At 33.4% G+C, this 17,715-nt stretch overlaps 1 protein-coding gene across 2 annotated transcripts in view; it reads right to left on the bottom strand.

Annotated features, from left to right (window-relative positions):
• The window catches only part of LOC143232083 (lachesin-like), a 146,041-nt gene extending 129,546 nt beyond the window's left edge, over positions 1-16,495 (bottom strand). The window contains exon 1 of one of the 2 annotated variants that reach the window (XM_076467151.1): positions 15,939-16,495. In XM_076467151.1, the coding sequence (XP_076323266.1) occupies positions 15,939-16,002 (64 nt within the window). In that variant the 5' untranslated portion in view covers positions 16,003-16,495. The remainder of the gene's footprint in view (positions 1-15,938) is intronic. The other variant, XM_076467150.1, reaches the window with a different exon arrangement.
• Between the last annotated feature and the right edge of the window lie 1,220 nt (positions 16,496-17,715).

Genomic DNA, 17,715 nt, shown 5'->3' with positions numbered 1-17,715 from the left:
TGTTTGTTTAACGTTAAGCACAAAGCTACACAATGGGCTATCTGTGCTCTGCCAAACACGTATCGAAATACAGCTGTGTCACTGGGGACCAGTGTTAAGGGATTCTTACTATGTACAAGATTTCTTCACATTTTCTCACGAATTTCTACTGATAATTAAATATATTAGCATATTTTATATAAAAAATGGTGAAGACACGTTACTGTTTGTTTTAATGCAAAGTCATACAATGGATTACCCGCATTCCTTTCTACCGTGAGGAATCGAGCCTCGAAATATTTCGTATTGTAAATCCGTAACTTTACAGCTGGTCAAGAGAGGGCGCTGAAGAAATCAACGCGAGATTCGATAAATTCAACAAACATGGTTCAAAACAACTAACGGAGAGTTTTAAATCTCTTTATTGCGCTGTTCACTTCATCAGGTAAACCTTGTTTTTAGATACGTTGTAAGATATTACCAACCAAGCAATTACAATTTTTACATTAAACTCTAATTGTAAAAATTGTAAAGCGAAGTATTCTGTATTTGTCAAAGCGAGTGTTATGGCCGCACTGTTACAACCTTCATCAGTTTTCTTTGTTTTTATCATAATTATAATTTTAGAGTTTAGTAGCATATTCAAAATCGCTTACTTAACACTGGGTTGGATTTGTCTGTCCTTTCTTTACTGAGATCTTTGCACAATGTGAGGTGAAACATCTCTGTGACCATGTTTAAGATGGTGTGCAGAAGTACTTCGAGTGGAAGTACTAAGTTATTATATACTGTTACACATCAAATGGTTTGGCCTACAAGTGGAAGTACTAAGTTGTTATATACTGTTACACATCAAATGGTTTGGCCTACAAGTGGAAGTACTAAGTTATTATATACTGTTACACATCAAATGGTTTAGCCTACAAGTGGAAGTACTAAGTTGTTATATACTGTTACACATCAAATGGTTTGGCCTACAAGTGGAAGTACTAAGTTATTATATACTGTTACACATCAAATGGTTTGGCCTACAAGTGGAAGTACTAAGTTATTATATACTGTTACACATCAAATGGTTTGGCCTACAAGTGGAAGTACTAAGTTGTTATATACTGTTACACATCAAATGGTTTGGCCTACAAGTGGAAGTACTAAGTTGTTATATACTGTTACACATCAAATGGTTTGGCCTACAAGTGGAAGTACTAAGTTATTATATACTGTTACACATCAAATGGTTTGACTTACTGATAACAACGAGTTCAATTAAATTTTAGTTCATTTTTATAATAAGAAAAGGATATACGAAGAGAAAGATAAAAATTTTCAACGTAAAAATAATCGTAAGTTATATTTAGTATTATTAACTCATTCAAACGAGGCTCTAGACCAATTTTAATAAAAGTTGTTGGAATATCTTGGTGCTGTTTTTCTAACAAAAGGCACAATTATGTTATTCTATTCGATAAACAAATTGGTTACATATTTCAACGTAGCACATAAGCTCCGCAAGAAATCATAATTCACTGAATAGCATTTTTCATGTCTATTTCACAGAGCATCTGTTTTTAATGTTACAGTCAAGAACTTCTTAAAAACAACAGCCTCTTGAAACGGAAATATCTAAACATTTAGTTTACCCAAAACCATATCATGAAAAACTGAACAGTAGCTTGCCAAAAACATATAATGAAACGAAAGAAACTCAACAATAACTTGCCAAAATCTATATCATGAAAAGGAAAGAACTTAACAGTAACTAGCAAAAAAACATCTCATGAAGCAAAAAGAACTCAACAGTAGCTTGCCACAAAGTACTATCACTCAGTGAAGTAACGCCCCGAAAATCATCACGGGAAGTGACAGAATTCCACACAGTAGAAATCCAGAGGAATAAGGTATCCACATAATGTTATCCCAATCCTTATACATTCTATATTTGGTCTGTATGTGTATGTGTGGTAAGAGAGTAAACACGCACTTAAAAGGTCAACATCATTTCTTTTACGAGTTTCTACCAGATCCTATCATAAACAGTAAATAACATTTTACCAACTATAAATGATCCATTGATCTGCTATCACGTACACGATTATCCAGGAGTAACGTGAGCACATAGAAAGAGCTCAATGTTTATATTCTTCTTAGTTTTTTCATTTTTAGATCTAATAATCGCGGTTTTATGAAATCAATTTCAAAGCTAAAAAAAGTGAGAAAAAGGCCTCATAGATTAAGGCCTAAATGAATTTCAAGTGCCGCGGCTCTTAATATCTACGATACATTACCGAAATGTTTGTGATTTGAAACCACAGCTCGAATCTTACAAAAGTTTTCTTTGATCGTTTAAACAACTAGAATCCGTCTATCAATTTCATAATAACAACTTATCTTCCTTCATGGTCTGACAGTGAAAGACAGTTGAAAAATTAGTCACAAAGATATGTGGAAAATCAACACACACAAATTAATTCTCAAAGTTCGATTCTTGCCATTCTACGCGGATTAGGCCTAGCATGGCCAGATGTTAGAATGCTCGACTCGTAATCTAAGGGTCGTGGATTACTATCTCCGTCACACCGAGCACCCTCGTTCTTTTATCCATGGAAGAGTTATAATGCAACGGTGAATTCCTTTTGTGACGACGAGAAACACATTTGAACTAAAAATGTATCTCAAGACGTCTGGTATGGGTATTAAAACTTTTATTAAAATAGAGAACAACGTTTCAATCTTCTTAGGTCATCTTCAGGTCAAAAACTTTGTTCTCTACTTTATTTTAATAAAAGTTTTAATATTCATACCGGTCAATCCCACTATTCGTTGGTAAAAGTATAGACCAAGAGTTGGCAGTGGTGGTGATAATTAGCTGCCTTCCCTCTAGTCTTACACTGCTAAATTAGGGACGGCTAGCGCAGATAACCCTCGTGTAGCTTTGCGTGAAATTTAAAAGAAACAATTAAACAAATTGCACAAGTTAAAAAAATCTAGCACACTTCTCTTCAAGCTAGCTCCACATGTTGGGGTTGCTATATTCTTGAAAGAAAATTACTTTAACTTTCAAAGTATTGTCGTCAAAACGTTTACTTTCTGCATTCCATTTGTCAACCAACAATTAAGGAACATCAGCCAAGTCGTAACGCAAAGCAAAAGAAAAAAATCAAACACCAACTAACTACTGCGTTTCTCTTCCTCCAGAAACGTATGCCTACATTTCAGTGTGTTTGTGAAAAATATGGTATTCAAGTCATCTTTAATGAGAGCAAAGTTTTTAGTGGCTTAATTAAGACCACGAATCCGATGCACGAAATTAAACAAGAAGTTACCTATTTCATGAAATGTAACTGTGGAAAGCAGTGCATTGAAGAAATGAACATACTTCTTCAGGTTCGTATCGATACACACGAAAGGGCAGAATCAGTTACTGCTGAGAAAGTAGAAATTTAATAGGATAAATCTGATACAATTGAAAATGAACCAAACATTACAAGATGGAGAAGAAAAACTATTTACGTTAAAACATCGAATTTTGGAACAAAACACGGCTTTCAATCGTGACTACGATAAATGAACAACGAATTTATCTTGGAATTGTGTCTCAGTTACTTATATATATATTATCCCATAAAATGATTATATTTACTGGTAATAATTTGATACATTCACTGTAATTGATTCACAGTTATCCTTTCTTTTTTATGTTCGTGTAAATAATGCATAATTTTACATGTAGTTTTCGTTGTAATTAATCATATCTATACATGTAAGTATTTAACTGATATGATGCGTAATCCTTTGTACGTTTTTCTGCTTATGATATGTCAATTGTTGCAAGTTAGGTGATGTTCTGCATTGTCGTGTTACAACGTATCGTTAACGCTCAATTTGTATATCGCCTAACGAATAAGGTTAATTGTAAAAATTGTAAAGCGAAGTATTCTGTATTTGTCAAAGCGAGTGTTATGGCCGCACTGTTACAACCTTCATCAGTTTTCTTTGTTTTTATCATAATTATAATTTTAGAGTTTAGTAGCATATTCAAAATCGCTTACTTAACACTGGGTTGGATTTGTCTGTCCTTTCTTTACTGAGATCTTTGCACAATGTGAGGTGAAACATCTCTGTGACCATGTTTAAGATGGTGTGCAGAAGTACTTCGAGTGGAAGTACTAAGTTATTATATACTGTTACACATCAAATGGTTTGGCCTACAAGTGGAAGTACTAAGTTGTTATATACTGTTACACATCAAATGGTTTGGCCTACAAGTGGAAGTACTAAGTTATTATATACTGTTACACATCAAATGGTTTGGCCTACAAGTGGAAGTACTAAGTTGTTATATACTGTTACACATCAAATGGTTTGGCCTACAAGTGGAAGTACTAAGTTATTATATACTGTTACACATCAAATGGTTTGGCCTACAAGTGGAAGTACTAAGTTATTATATACTGTTACACATCAAATGGTTTGACTTACTGATAACAACGAGTTCAATTAAATTTTAGTTCATTTTTATAATAAGAAAAGGATATACGAAGAGAAAGATAAAAATTTTCAACGTAAAAATAATCGTAAGTTATATTTAGTATTATTAACTCATTCAAACGAGGCTCTAGACCAATTTTAATAAAAGTTGTTGGAATATCTTGGTGCTGTTTTTCTAACAAAAGGCACAATTATGTTATTCTATTCGATAAACAAATTGGTTACATATTTCAACGTAGCACATAAGCTCCGCAAGAAATCATAATTCACTGAATAGCATTTTTCATGTCTATTTCACAGAGCATCTGTTTTTAATGTTACAGTCAAGAACTTCTTAAAAACAACAGCCTCTTGAAACGGAAATATCTAAACATTTAGTTTGCCCAAAACCATATCATGAAAAACTGAACAGTAGCTTGCCAAAAACATATAATGAAACGAAAGAAACTCAACAATAACTTGCCAAAATCTATATCATGAAAAGGAAAGAACTTAACAGTAACTAGCAAAAAACATCTCATGAAGCAAAAAGAACTCAACAGTAGCTTGCCACAAAGTACTATCACTCAGTGAAGTAACGCCCCGAAAATCATTATGGGAAGTGACAGAATTCCACACAGTAGAAATCCAGAGGAATAAGGTTTCCACATAATGTTATCCCAATCCTTATACATTCTATATTTGGTCTGTATGTGTATGTGTGGTAAGAGAGTAAACACGCACTTAAAAGGTCAACATCATTTCTTTTACGAGTTTCTACCAGATCCTATCATAAACAGTAAATAACATTTTACCAACTATAAATGATCCATTGATCTGCTATCACGTACACGATTATCCAGGAGTAACGTGAGCACATAGAAACAGCTCAATGTTTATATTCTTCTTAGTTTTTTTCATTTTTAGATCTAATAATCGCGGTTTTATGAAATCAATTTCAAAGTAGTTTTTTATTTACTGAAATGGGACGATACTAGACACGAACCTATCATCCACTCAGAGAACCCTTTTGGTCGGTTCTTGCATTGTTTCTGCGCATGTCTACTCCTACATTTTAATAGGGTTACATACACTACAGGAAAACTTTTTTAAGTTCTATTAACCCCTTTCATGATTTGCCCGAGGGAACTCGGGTGCTCTCCGTGTCTCAAAAAAATATCTGTCCACATTAATTCGGGTAACCCATTTCTCATCGTTTTGTCCCGGCATGGTCAGGTGGTTAAGGCAATCGACTCGTAATCCGAGGGTCGCGAGTTCGAATTACCCCGTCACATCAAACATGCTCCCACTTTTAACTGAGAGGGCGTTATAATGTAACGATCAATTCCACTATTCGTTGGCAAAAGAGTAGCCCAAGAGTTGGCGGTGGGTAGTGATGACTAGCTGACTTCCCTGGAGTCTTACACTGCTAAATTAGAAACGGCTAGCGCAAATAGCCGTCGTGTAGCTTTACGCAAAATTCAAACCAAACCAAACCCATCGTTTTATTGATTACAGATTTATTCAAATGTCATAATGCATTGCCATCAGTGCTTGCTGGGCAGTATTAAAACTGCTGTTAATGCTGACCTCTTTCACTGTGACATTTAATTCTAACCATGTTTTGTGTATATAAAGTTCTCACTCTAATTATTAAAACTAAAGACGTCAGAAAGAAAATGATCATGGTAACAAATATATGTTTGTCATGAACACTGAAGAAAAGCGTAATTATTCTTTACAGCATTTTAAAAGACATAATATATGTCACATTTAAGTCCAATTATTTAATATTTATTTATCTAGTATATTAAAAAAAAAAAAAAATATGGGCCTGGCATGGCCTAGCGCGTAATGCGTGCGTCTCGTAATCCGAGGGTCGCGGGTTCGCGTCCGCATCGCACCAAACATTCTCGCCCTCCCAGCCGTGGGGGCGTTATAATGTGACGGTCAATCCCACTATTCGTTGGTAAAAGAGTAGCCCAAGAGTTGGCGGTGGGTGGTGATGACTAACTGCCTTCCCTCTAGTCTAACACTACTAAATTAGGGACGGCTAGCACAGATAGCCCTCGAGTAGCTTTGTGCGAAATTCCAAAACAAACAAACAAACAAAAAGAAATATAACAAGATGTTGTCAAAGAACTTTCATTTCATTAATACATGCATAAGTTGAGGTTATCAAACAGCGAAATAAAATCATTAATACATAAGTTGAGGTTATCAAACAGCGAAATAAAAAAACCTAAATATTTTAGCTCATTTCCAAAAGAAAAAAAAACCTCCACAGAGAAAAAGTTAATATAATTATGAACGAAACTTCTTAGAAAATCAGTGTTTTAAATGAACTTTATGATGTTAATAAACAGCGCGAGAATGACCATTAGCTTGTGCTACTTGTAATATTTTGTAGAAAAAGTAGGATGGTTTGTCCATCAGCCATGTACTTTAATTCTAACCTATTTTCTGTATATAAATTTATCCCGCTAATTATTAAAACTAAAGACGTCGGAAACAAAATGATCATCTCGACCGGTGGTTCCCAAATTTTTTTATTCCGAGACCCCCTTGATGCAAAAATAAATAACTAAAAATTGCTTGAAGTCGTGAATGCAGTCAGAATCTTTATGCTTCATGTTGAGAGAATTCATTAACACATTATGTTAACTGTTTTTCTAGTTTTTAGATCCGTTTTAACTTGTTTGTACAACAATACTAAAGTTTCAACTCATAATTATATTAAACAGTTTGTTATTATGTTTGTTCTTTCTTTCACACAACAGCTACTTGTTTTCCATATATGTATCTCGAGTAATGCATACAATCACACAATCTAACAATGTTTTCATTATGTGTACATCGCGTGTTTGTTGCTACAATGATTAGTCCCACAATGATAAGTGTTCTGAGTAACAATTTTGGGCCATACAAATTTTCTCAAGCATTCAGTTTCTTACGTCTTTGTATTGTGTGTAACATAAATGAAGTTCTTCGAGTCATATGTAAGGCTTGCTGTGAAGTAATAACCTCTATAAAATAGCACTAATAGAATGAATGAAATCTCTTTTCATTTCGAAAACTTCTGTGTGTGAGATAGAGAGAGGGGGGAGTTGTAAATAAATATGTGGTATCTGTCTTTGTATACAACTACCTAACCGCTACCTTTATACGTTACGGTAAATTACAAAGGGCCTTGGGTTCAGAAGATTTAAAACCGCAATTACATGATTTGTAATACACCAGTGGCACATACACTAACGTAATATACTCTCTAAAAGATGGAGATAAATTCATAGAATACGGATATGGTTAATAATGTAACAACTGTTATGGTGTGAAAGTGAACGCCTTTTGCTACCCTCTAGTCTTACACTGCAAAATTAGGGACGGCTAGCGCAGATAGCCCTCGTGTAGCGAAATTCAAATCAAACCTTCTTCAAAAAACAGTGATGACGCACTGCCATCTCACTACCTACTCATACAGGATACACTACACTTATCATCATAATGTATTACGTTATGCGAATTTTCTGTATTATTAAATAAGCGTAAAGTAAATTAATATTTTATTTCAATGAAAGGCGAAAGAATCTTGTTATCCGGAAACACAATATATATTGTTTGTTTGTTTTATTTTTTTGAAGTTCGCGCAAAGCTACACGAGGGCTAGCTGTCCCTAATTTTGCAGTGTAGGACTAGAGGGAAGGCAGCTAGTCATTACCACCCACCGCCAACTTTTGGGCTACTCTTTTACCAACGAATAGTGGGATTGACCGTCACTTTATAACGCCCCACGGCTGAAAGGGTGTGCATGTTTGGTGCGACGAGGATTCGAACCCGCAACCCTCAGGTTACGAGTCGAACGCCTTAACCCACCTGGCCATGCCGGGCCCACAGTATATATACAGTTGCCATATAATTTTCTGGTACTTGATACACAATGATTTTAAAGGATTTTATTCTTTCCAAACTGCACACGTTCTAACTCTCAAAAACTTATGACAGTTAAACTGATAAACGTTTACGTTTTTTCAGTAATTGTTTCAAGTTCTTTGAAGAAAACTTACTTTCATCTATTCAAATGACTCGTTGGAATTTCATGTTTTTTAGTTCTTTCAATAGCTTTAGTTTTAACTGGGGCACATTTGTATTTTGATTCAAAGTGAATTTCTTGATGTTGATGCAAAAGATTCGAGTAAATACTATGAGACTAAGTCAATCTCATTTGTATTTCCAGTCGCTTTTGAGCGCGTCTAAATATCGTGTCCACTTGCAGGTTTCCCACATTATTTCATGCTTCTGGAAACAATGCAACTGTGTTTTCGCCAGTGTAAAATTAGAAAATCCATTCTTAATAGAAATTAAACTAAATTGCGAAAAAAATTAAAATAAATCACTTATAGGTATTGATAAAATGTCGAATATATATCAAACACGACGTAACAGTTGTACAAAATCAGAATGGCGTGTTCTACTTGGCTGCACCTAATAACTAACGAACACATTTTCAGTACTTTTCCTCTCAGTTCGGCGTAAGTTATGCTACAGTGAACACCCAATGCTATGGGTAAGAGCAGTCAGTCACCACCATCGAGCGAAAACTGAAGAGTGATGCACAGCGTCAGTTAACACTGCTGTTTGTTGCAATGAAAAATAAACGTTTAATCTCCTGACAGATTGATATCTTGTGACGTTTTGTTTTGATACATTCGTTTTACCTAGTAATTCATGACATCTCGCTGAAATTAAATTTATTAGATACTGAAATTAAAAAAAAAAGACGTATAATTAACTAAAGTTACAAATGCTCTTATAACTCTGGATCCAGAATATATTAGATGTTTCAATGGCATTTGAGTATATTTATTGTTATCAAAACTCATTTTGTTACTAGTATATTAACTCTTAAAATAATGACATTGTCTGATGAATAGCAAGTAAAATACATTAACAGTCTTGTAAAAGTACCCAATCATGATAGAATTAAACTGAGCCCTACATTGTTCGGAAACAATGCAAAAAAGTTACAGTTAATTAAGTATATAACACTGTATCAGAGAGAAATATACTTGATTTTACAAAACCTAACTTTAGTATATTATATTAACAAATAAAAATTAGGTGTTTATTTCAGCACGTCACTGATCTTTGACAAACATATAATGTTAATAGAAAAAATTCGAAATTATGGTACGTATTAAGTTTTCGGAGAAGATTGTATTTTCGACTCTAATTATTTGTTAACAATAATGTATTACACTTCAAAAGAATGAAATTGTTCAATGATAAGGAAATATAATTGTTTAGGAACTGGTTTTTTTGTTTAAAAAAGAGTCTAATATAATGTAATCAGAGGGAATTTCTTAAATATTTATTTTTTGTTATGTTGTAAGTATTTATTTATTTCGTTTAGATTCTAAACCAACTAAAAGAAATAGGGACAATTGTTTGGGGAAACAGAAGAATTATGTTTGAAAATTAAATTTCGTTTTCTTTTGTTTTTCTCTGTTCGAGTCTGTAAAAGAACAGTATTACTTAACTCACAGTACACATTCCAAATGTGAAAATTCTCACTGTCTCTTTCAAAGCTTCTATGATGAATGTGGGGATCATTTTTATAAAGCCCATTAAAGTTAAACCAGTAAGTTTGGGAGACAATTCAGTGTGGCTGAAACGTCTTGTGGAAATATCAGGGTTGAACGAAACGGAAAACTTAATGCTGTTCCATTGAGAAATTTCTTCCGGTGTTTGCCACTACCGAGATTAAACTCCTTCCATGAAAATTATTTTTAATAAAGAACTTTTTGTCACTAGTGTAGCAACTGAAGCAGTATTTTAATAAAACAAAAGTCTCGAAACTAACGTTTTTTCCCCTAGATACAATAAATAAACTATTATCCGATAAGGGTTGTTCAAAACGGCAGTGTGTAATGCTTTGGTCTGCTTATGTGACTAGAACACACGTTACAAATGCTCATCTCTTCACGTTAAGTGTCCCTCAGAAAAATCGAAACAGTTATTGTATTCCTCACACATAAATTTCAGAAAATCTGGTGAATCTTGCGCTTTACGTCAGTACAGCCCTTACTGACAACTTTATTTGAAGCCTGGGAGCAAAACCTGGTTTGTTTGAGATTATTTTATTGTTACGTGCTTATTTTATATAATAACAAAAACAAGTTGGTTGTCTCTGTATTTATTTTAGTTATCGGAAAAGGCTAATATTATTTTTATTTGCATGCAGATCAGATTATATTTCTGGTTTCAGCACTTTCAACACGTTATAAATACTTCAGTTTACATATTACATACCATAGTTATTTTATTTTCCTTTGAGGCGTGTGGTAACTACAACTACTGGGAATGAGTTTAGCTCCGTGGTCTGTAGACCTTTGGAGTTCGAACTTTGGGAACCATATCGAGCCTGTGTGATGCTAGAAAATATTCCCCGCAGTTTAAGTTGTGGGTGCATCATATGAGTACAATCAATCCCTTAGTGTTTATGGTAGGTGGTACGTTGCTGCCAATAGACTGCCTTCCCTCTGGTCAGTAGTTCAAAACTATGGTCGTCTGAATGTAAACTTTGTATATATGCGACATCTACCAACACGAAACACACATTTTGAGCAAGTTTCTTTGAATGTCTGGTTCTATCAGGAAAAATTAGCACTAACGTTTAATTTTCTCTTTTTACTGTGAAACTTTATTGAAGCAAGTTGAAAGATTATTATTTATAAATTTAAGTTAAAGTAAAGTTAAAATGCTGAGTTACTGTAAAATTTAATGTACTTATGTTTTGATTACATCTTCTTGAAGAATATTCGATCCACGTTCATAGACCCTTATCATCCAATCCAACGCTCCAGAGGCCCGGCATGGCCAGGTGGTTAGAGCACTCGACTCGTAATCTGAGGATCGTGGGCTCGAACCCCCATCACACCAAATATACTCACCCTTTAAGCCAAAGGGGCGGTGTAATGTGACGGTCAATCACACTATTCATTGATAAAAGAGTAGCCCAACAGATTGGCGATAAGTGGTGATGACTAGCTGTCTTCCCTCTAGTCTTACACTGCTAAATTATGGACGGCTAGCGTAGATAGCTCTTGTGTAGCTTTACGCAATATTCATAAAACAAACAAACATACAATGCTAAAGTACAGGGCTCGATTCCATATAGTGAAAGGGCTCACATAGCTCATGTTGTGTCTTCGCACTGAAAAGGTACCTGAGAAACACCAGACAGACAAATGCTAGCTCTGGAGTCCATCCAGAAAAATTGGTGAATATTTGTATATTTCTTATGGATGCTCTCAGTTAGCGTGTGTTAAAGGTTGATGCCTTAGAGATACATAAATCATGGCTGATACTTCAGAGTACAAAAACATTAAACGTTCGTTAAGTAATTACTCACAAACAATTGGTTCGTTTGAAGCAGCAAATGAAATCTAATCAGATAAATGAAACTACTAAGACTTAATAAAACCTCCATATTTTCTGTATTATCATATCCTCAGAATTAAAAACTCACTATACCCACTTCTACTTGAAATACCAGATATTTAAGAATGCCATTCAAAACGCTTCGTCTGAGAAATTAAATAGAAAGCAAAAAACTTGTGATGTCATCCTACAAAAGAAAACAAACTGAATAAACATAAGAATTATTAAGTACTGAGCATTTAATATATCCTGAAAATAGTAAACGTATACGATTTTTAAAAGTTGTCAACTTTTGTAGTATGTTGTGAGATGAATAACTCACATTAAATAACAATATGTAAGTTAAATAACTATTCTATATTGTTGCTTTTCAACTCATACTTAATCGTACATTTAAATAAGTCCCAGAAAGAAACGTCAGTTTACGAAGTAATTTGTACCCATTTACCCTGTTCTCTCTTTCATTGGCAAACTCCCAGGTAATAATTTACAATGCAGTAATACAAGTGTGGTGTATTAGCATATCTTTGTTAAACAGGTGTTTCTCAAAATAGTTTATATCTTAATTTTTTCTGCTTAAGTTGACCAAGAGAATTCTTAGTTTTATTTACGTGTAATAATGCATCTTTGACAGTTGCTTAGTTTTTATCATAAGTCGATAATGTGAAGTTTATTCCTTTAGTCTGCTAAGTACAAACCAACACGAAATAGTCAATGTTGTCTTGGAATTTAAAAATTTATTTTTAATTTAGTCGAAAAAGTATAAACATTTTGTAACAACAATCATAATGCTATTATCAACGCAATGATTTAACAAAATTAATACCTCTGTATTCTTCATTCTATAATTTTTACAGCTGTAGAAATTGTGCCTAAATAAAGTACGACCTTTATGTACTAAGATGTAAACCAATTTCGGTCGCTAAAGTATTTTTAATTTTTGATTAAAACAAACTGTAACATAGATTAAAACTAAAACTCAACCCTGTAATGAGTATAGCTAACCAATTATGTTGTTACTGTTTAAAATGATTACATAACATACATATATTAATCTTTATGATTCACATGTTCTAATCAATATTTCCAACATATATATATATATATGTGTGTTAGAAGGGAATTGTACAATTAAAAATATAGACGGATGCTGAACTAAAGTGGAATATTTTAAAAGTTATTTCTACTTATGCGTCTGTGTAGCGCTGATAGCCAAAACTACTTAAAGTTCTACAAAATAAAAAGCAGGAATTATAGGAAAACACTAATACGTTTAAGTAAATATATGTAATACTAAACTAGAATAGAAATAAGGTATTTATCATGAGAATATTTCTTATTTAAATTTCTGTTGTATTAGCATTCATTCATATTGACTAAAGACCAGTGATTATTAGTATCTTATACCCTAAGATAGGAGACCAGTCCAGTTACTAGAATAACTAATCAATAACTCCAAATCGAACTATTTCATATACTGTCCTTATTAGATTATACACTCAGCTAATATTCAACATCAATTAACAGAACAACTAATGAACAACTACAGGGATAAGTATTCCATATAATGTTCTTGTCAGATTATATACTCAGCTAAAACCCCAGCCCGGTTAATAGAATAACAACTACAGATCGAAGTATTCCATATATTATCCTTGCCAGACTATACATTCACAGAGGAATGCAGCCCAGTTAATAGAATAGCTAATCAACAACTACAGCTCCATGTATTTTATATAGTGTCCTTCTCAGATGTACACTCAAATAAAAGTACGGCCCATTTACTCACCTAAAAGTTCGGCCCAATTAATAGAATAACAAATAATCAATTACAGATAGAACGATTCCATATATTATCCTTCTCAGATTATACACTAATGTAGAAATTCAGCTCAGTTAAAAGAATGATTAATTGACACCTACAGATCGAAGTATTCAGTGTAGTGTCCTTTTCAGGATATACACACTGAGGTAAAAGTTCAGCCCAGTTAATAGAATAACTAATCACAAATTTCACATCGATGTATTCCATATAACGTCCTTGTCAGACATACACTCAGATAAAATCCAGCCCAGTTAACAAATAACTAAACATCTCAGAATTTCCATGTCAAATATAAACTCAACTAAAAGTCCAAGTACGTTATCAAAATTTTCAAATCGATGTATTTCATGTAATAACCTAGTCAGGTAAATTTAATCAAGTAGGTTTCAGACTAGTTAAGAGAATAACTAATTAACAACTACAGATTGAAGTATTTTATATATTATTTTGTCAGATCATACACTGCATGTCCAGCCCAGTTCACGGAATGACAAACGAACAGCTACAGATCGAAGTAGTACACATAAAGTATTTGTCAGATTTATTCATTTAGAAATACATCCACTTAACAGAATAATTAATCAACAACAATTCATCGAATTATTCCATATAGTACCCTTGTCATATATACACGCTCAGCTAAGTGTTCAGCCTAGTTAATAGAATAACTAATCAATAAATACAGTTGAAAGTATCCCATATAGTTTCCTTATGAAGTTATATAATCAGGTACGTGTCAGTGAAGTTAACTGCATAACTAATCAACCACTACAGATCAAAGTATTAAACACACTCAAGTTTTTGTTTAGTCAAGTTAATGGAATAATGAACCAGCAACTATAGATCGAAAAATTCCATATAACGTCCTTGTCAGATATACACATACAGCGAAGGTTTCTACCGAGTTAGTATAATAGCTATTAAAAAAAATATGTTCCATAATATAGTATCCTTTTCATATTATAGACATTCAACTAAGAATTTATCTCAGTTAATAGAACAACTACAGATCGAAGTATTCCATACAATGTCCTTGTCAGATTATACACTCATGTAGGAGTGCATCCAGTTAATAGAAAAACTAATGAACAACTACAGATCGAAGTATTCTATACAATGTCCATGCCAAATTATACACTTAGATAAAAGCCCAGTCCAGTTAATAAAATATCTAATCAAGAACTGCGACTCGAAATATTCCATGTAATTGCTTTGCTTGATATACACGTATATATAACAATGACGTTGTTATCGACCATTTACAATCGTGACAAAGCTTTATTTCGTTTTTTGGATTCAGTTTATATACAGGGGTAAGATTACGTATATTTTGGTGATTTATGTACTATATTCTATAGATCTTGCGTTCGTCAAGGTACCTTACATATAAATATAGAGAAACTCATCGTTATGTACAAAGTTGAATCATCTCCATTGAATTCTGCAATTACAAGGGGAAATATGAAGATACTATGAATTGAGCAGAATCTGTGTTTACCTGGAGGACTTTCTTTACAGGATTGATAAAACAGTGTTTGATATTTTCCATCTAAACAATAAAATCAATTATTTTCCATGACCAGGTAAAATTTTAAATTATTTAGGTAGTAACTGACTTACCAATTGAGGATTTTATCTCATCAAGTACTTGTGATAAAATTGTTCACATGAATTAAGGTAAAACATCAAGATTGTATTAAATAGGTAGGATGTGGTAGTAATACAATTATGTGAAGGTAATGTAACGATACCACAACCATACCGCATGTATGAGGTGAGATTCACACGCGTAAGCAGAAACAGCTATATCACTATTACACTGTGTGGTTAAGGCAGGTAAGCAGTTGAGTAGTTTGCAAGTTATTAAATATATCAACTCTGTTTGATCGAATCGTATTTAGATCTAAACAAAACATACTTAAGATCCCTTTAGTTTCGATGTTTAAATACTGGTTGACAGTATAGCTACTTCAGTGATGTCGAGCTACTTTTCTTGGATCTGTTGAGCACCACGGATTAAATATGAAGTAGGTTACATAACAAAACATTTGGGAATTAATACTTACTGAAATGTTCACATTAACACGAATCTTCTAACCTTGTGCTATGTGATAAAATGTCAATTATATTATTTAAATGAAATTGGAGAACGAATAACGTTTTATCTTTAGTTATTTATACAGTTTGTTAAGGAATTTAAATTTATATAAAACATTATATCACTCACGTGATGTTGAAAAGAGAAAGACTTCAAATGACCACAAATAAGTTAGCAGTGGTGTCATGGTCATCTTATCGCTTGAGGTCAGTTTTCCTGCGACTGCGAGCAGCCGATGATCACATAAGCTTTTCAATTTCTCGCAAAAATATTCTTAACGTTAACAGAAATTAGATATAGAACCACAAATGTTTTCTTTTTTCTCTTTCAAAGTTGTCAGTTGGTTTTATACAAAAAAAAAGTACTTGCAATGGATTAGTATGTTTTAACGACTGATGGTACGTGCAGTGTTGCCGCTTTCACACTAAATAGAGAAACACCCCTCTACGTAAAACAGTGAGTTTCCCGAGTGCGTCGTCTCCAGCTTTGCAAACACACTCCGTGTATTGGCCTATTGTCCATTGCGTGTGCGCAGTTGAATAAGTCCTCGAACACCTAATGAACCTTTAAAACTCACACATATCATTGGTCAGGCGTGACTTAGTGTTTAGTGTGCCAGACTGTGGATCTGAAGGTCCACGGTTTGCGTCCTCTTACCGCACGCACACACACACAAAGAGAGAAAATTGCTCCATACTGCGGTGCTATGAAAGTGACGATCAAATCTCACTGTTCGACAAAAACTACCTGAGAATAGCCTTGAATTCTATCAGTCCACAAACACGTAGGACTATCATACACAACCCTTGTGTAGCTTTAGGCGAACATCGAAACAAACTAAATTACAAGTGATAACTATATATATGAAAAAAACAACTAATTCTGGAGAAACATTTAACAAAAATTTTAAATATTTTTAAATAATTTCTTTTTCATGAATGTAAACTTTATAAATAAACCGATCAATAAAATGGTGCCTTAAGCCTTATAATGAAAAGCATATCATATTCTCTCAGATGGTGTTGTGGTAAGTAGAGTCAAGATGTAGAGGATTTGGCCATTTTGATACTGCGAGTAACAATGAAGAACTCACAGTGTATCAAGATTAGGAGTAATTATGTTTAATGCACAGAATATCAGATCGTGATAATTATATGACCGCTTATGGTTCAGCACGTTAATTGGTCTTGAAACAGATAATAAGAACTATAAAATGGGACACTCTTTTGGTGAATAAAGTTTTTCATTTTTATATCTAACAACACACTGTAATTAAACTATAGGGCGTGACCAGTTGCAAAAGCAGATCTAGGAACAGAAACTGGAAAAATGACGCAATACAATAGATAGAAAACCATTTAATCAAGAATGAAAGTGGACAGTTGGTTTCATTACACTCTTAACTCGGTCTGTTAGATCAATTCACAAAACTTCACTTACCTGGACTTTCATTTTCGTGATCACGAATTCTTAGTAAAATGTTATCAAAACTAGATAGACAATGATCATCAAAACTAGAAAACTTACACAAAACTCACTAGATAGACAATGATCATCAATACTAGAAAACTTACACAAAACTCACTAGATAGACAATGATCATCAAAACTAGAAAACTTACACAAAACTCACTAGATAGACAATGATCATCAATACTAGAAAACTTACACAAAACTCACTAGATAGACAATGATCATCAAAACTAGAAAACTTACACAAAACTCACTAGATAGACAATAATCATCAAAACTAGAAAACTTACACAAAACTCACTACTTATCATCGACATGAAGACTGGAGAAAAGTAGAACACGTCATTGGTTTTCGTTTTTGTTGTTTCACAATTGTCTCCCACAAAAACGTTATGTAGACTAAATATTATATCTTAAATACTTTTAATAAAAAC

This window comes from Tachypleus tridentatus, chromosome 11, assembly GCF_004210375.1.
Source record: "Tachypleus tridentatus isolate NWPU-2018 chromosome 11, ASM421037v1, whole genome shotgun sequence".
NCBI lineage: Eukaryota > Metazoa > Arthropoda > Merostomata > Xiphosura > Limulidae > Tachypleus > Tachypleus tridentatus.
This window is presented reverse-complemented; position numbering and strand designations above follow the sequence as displayed.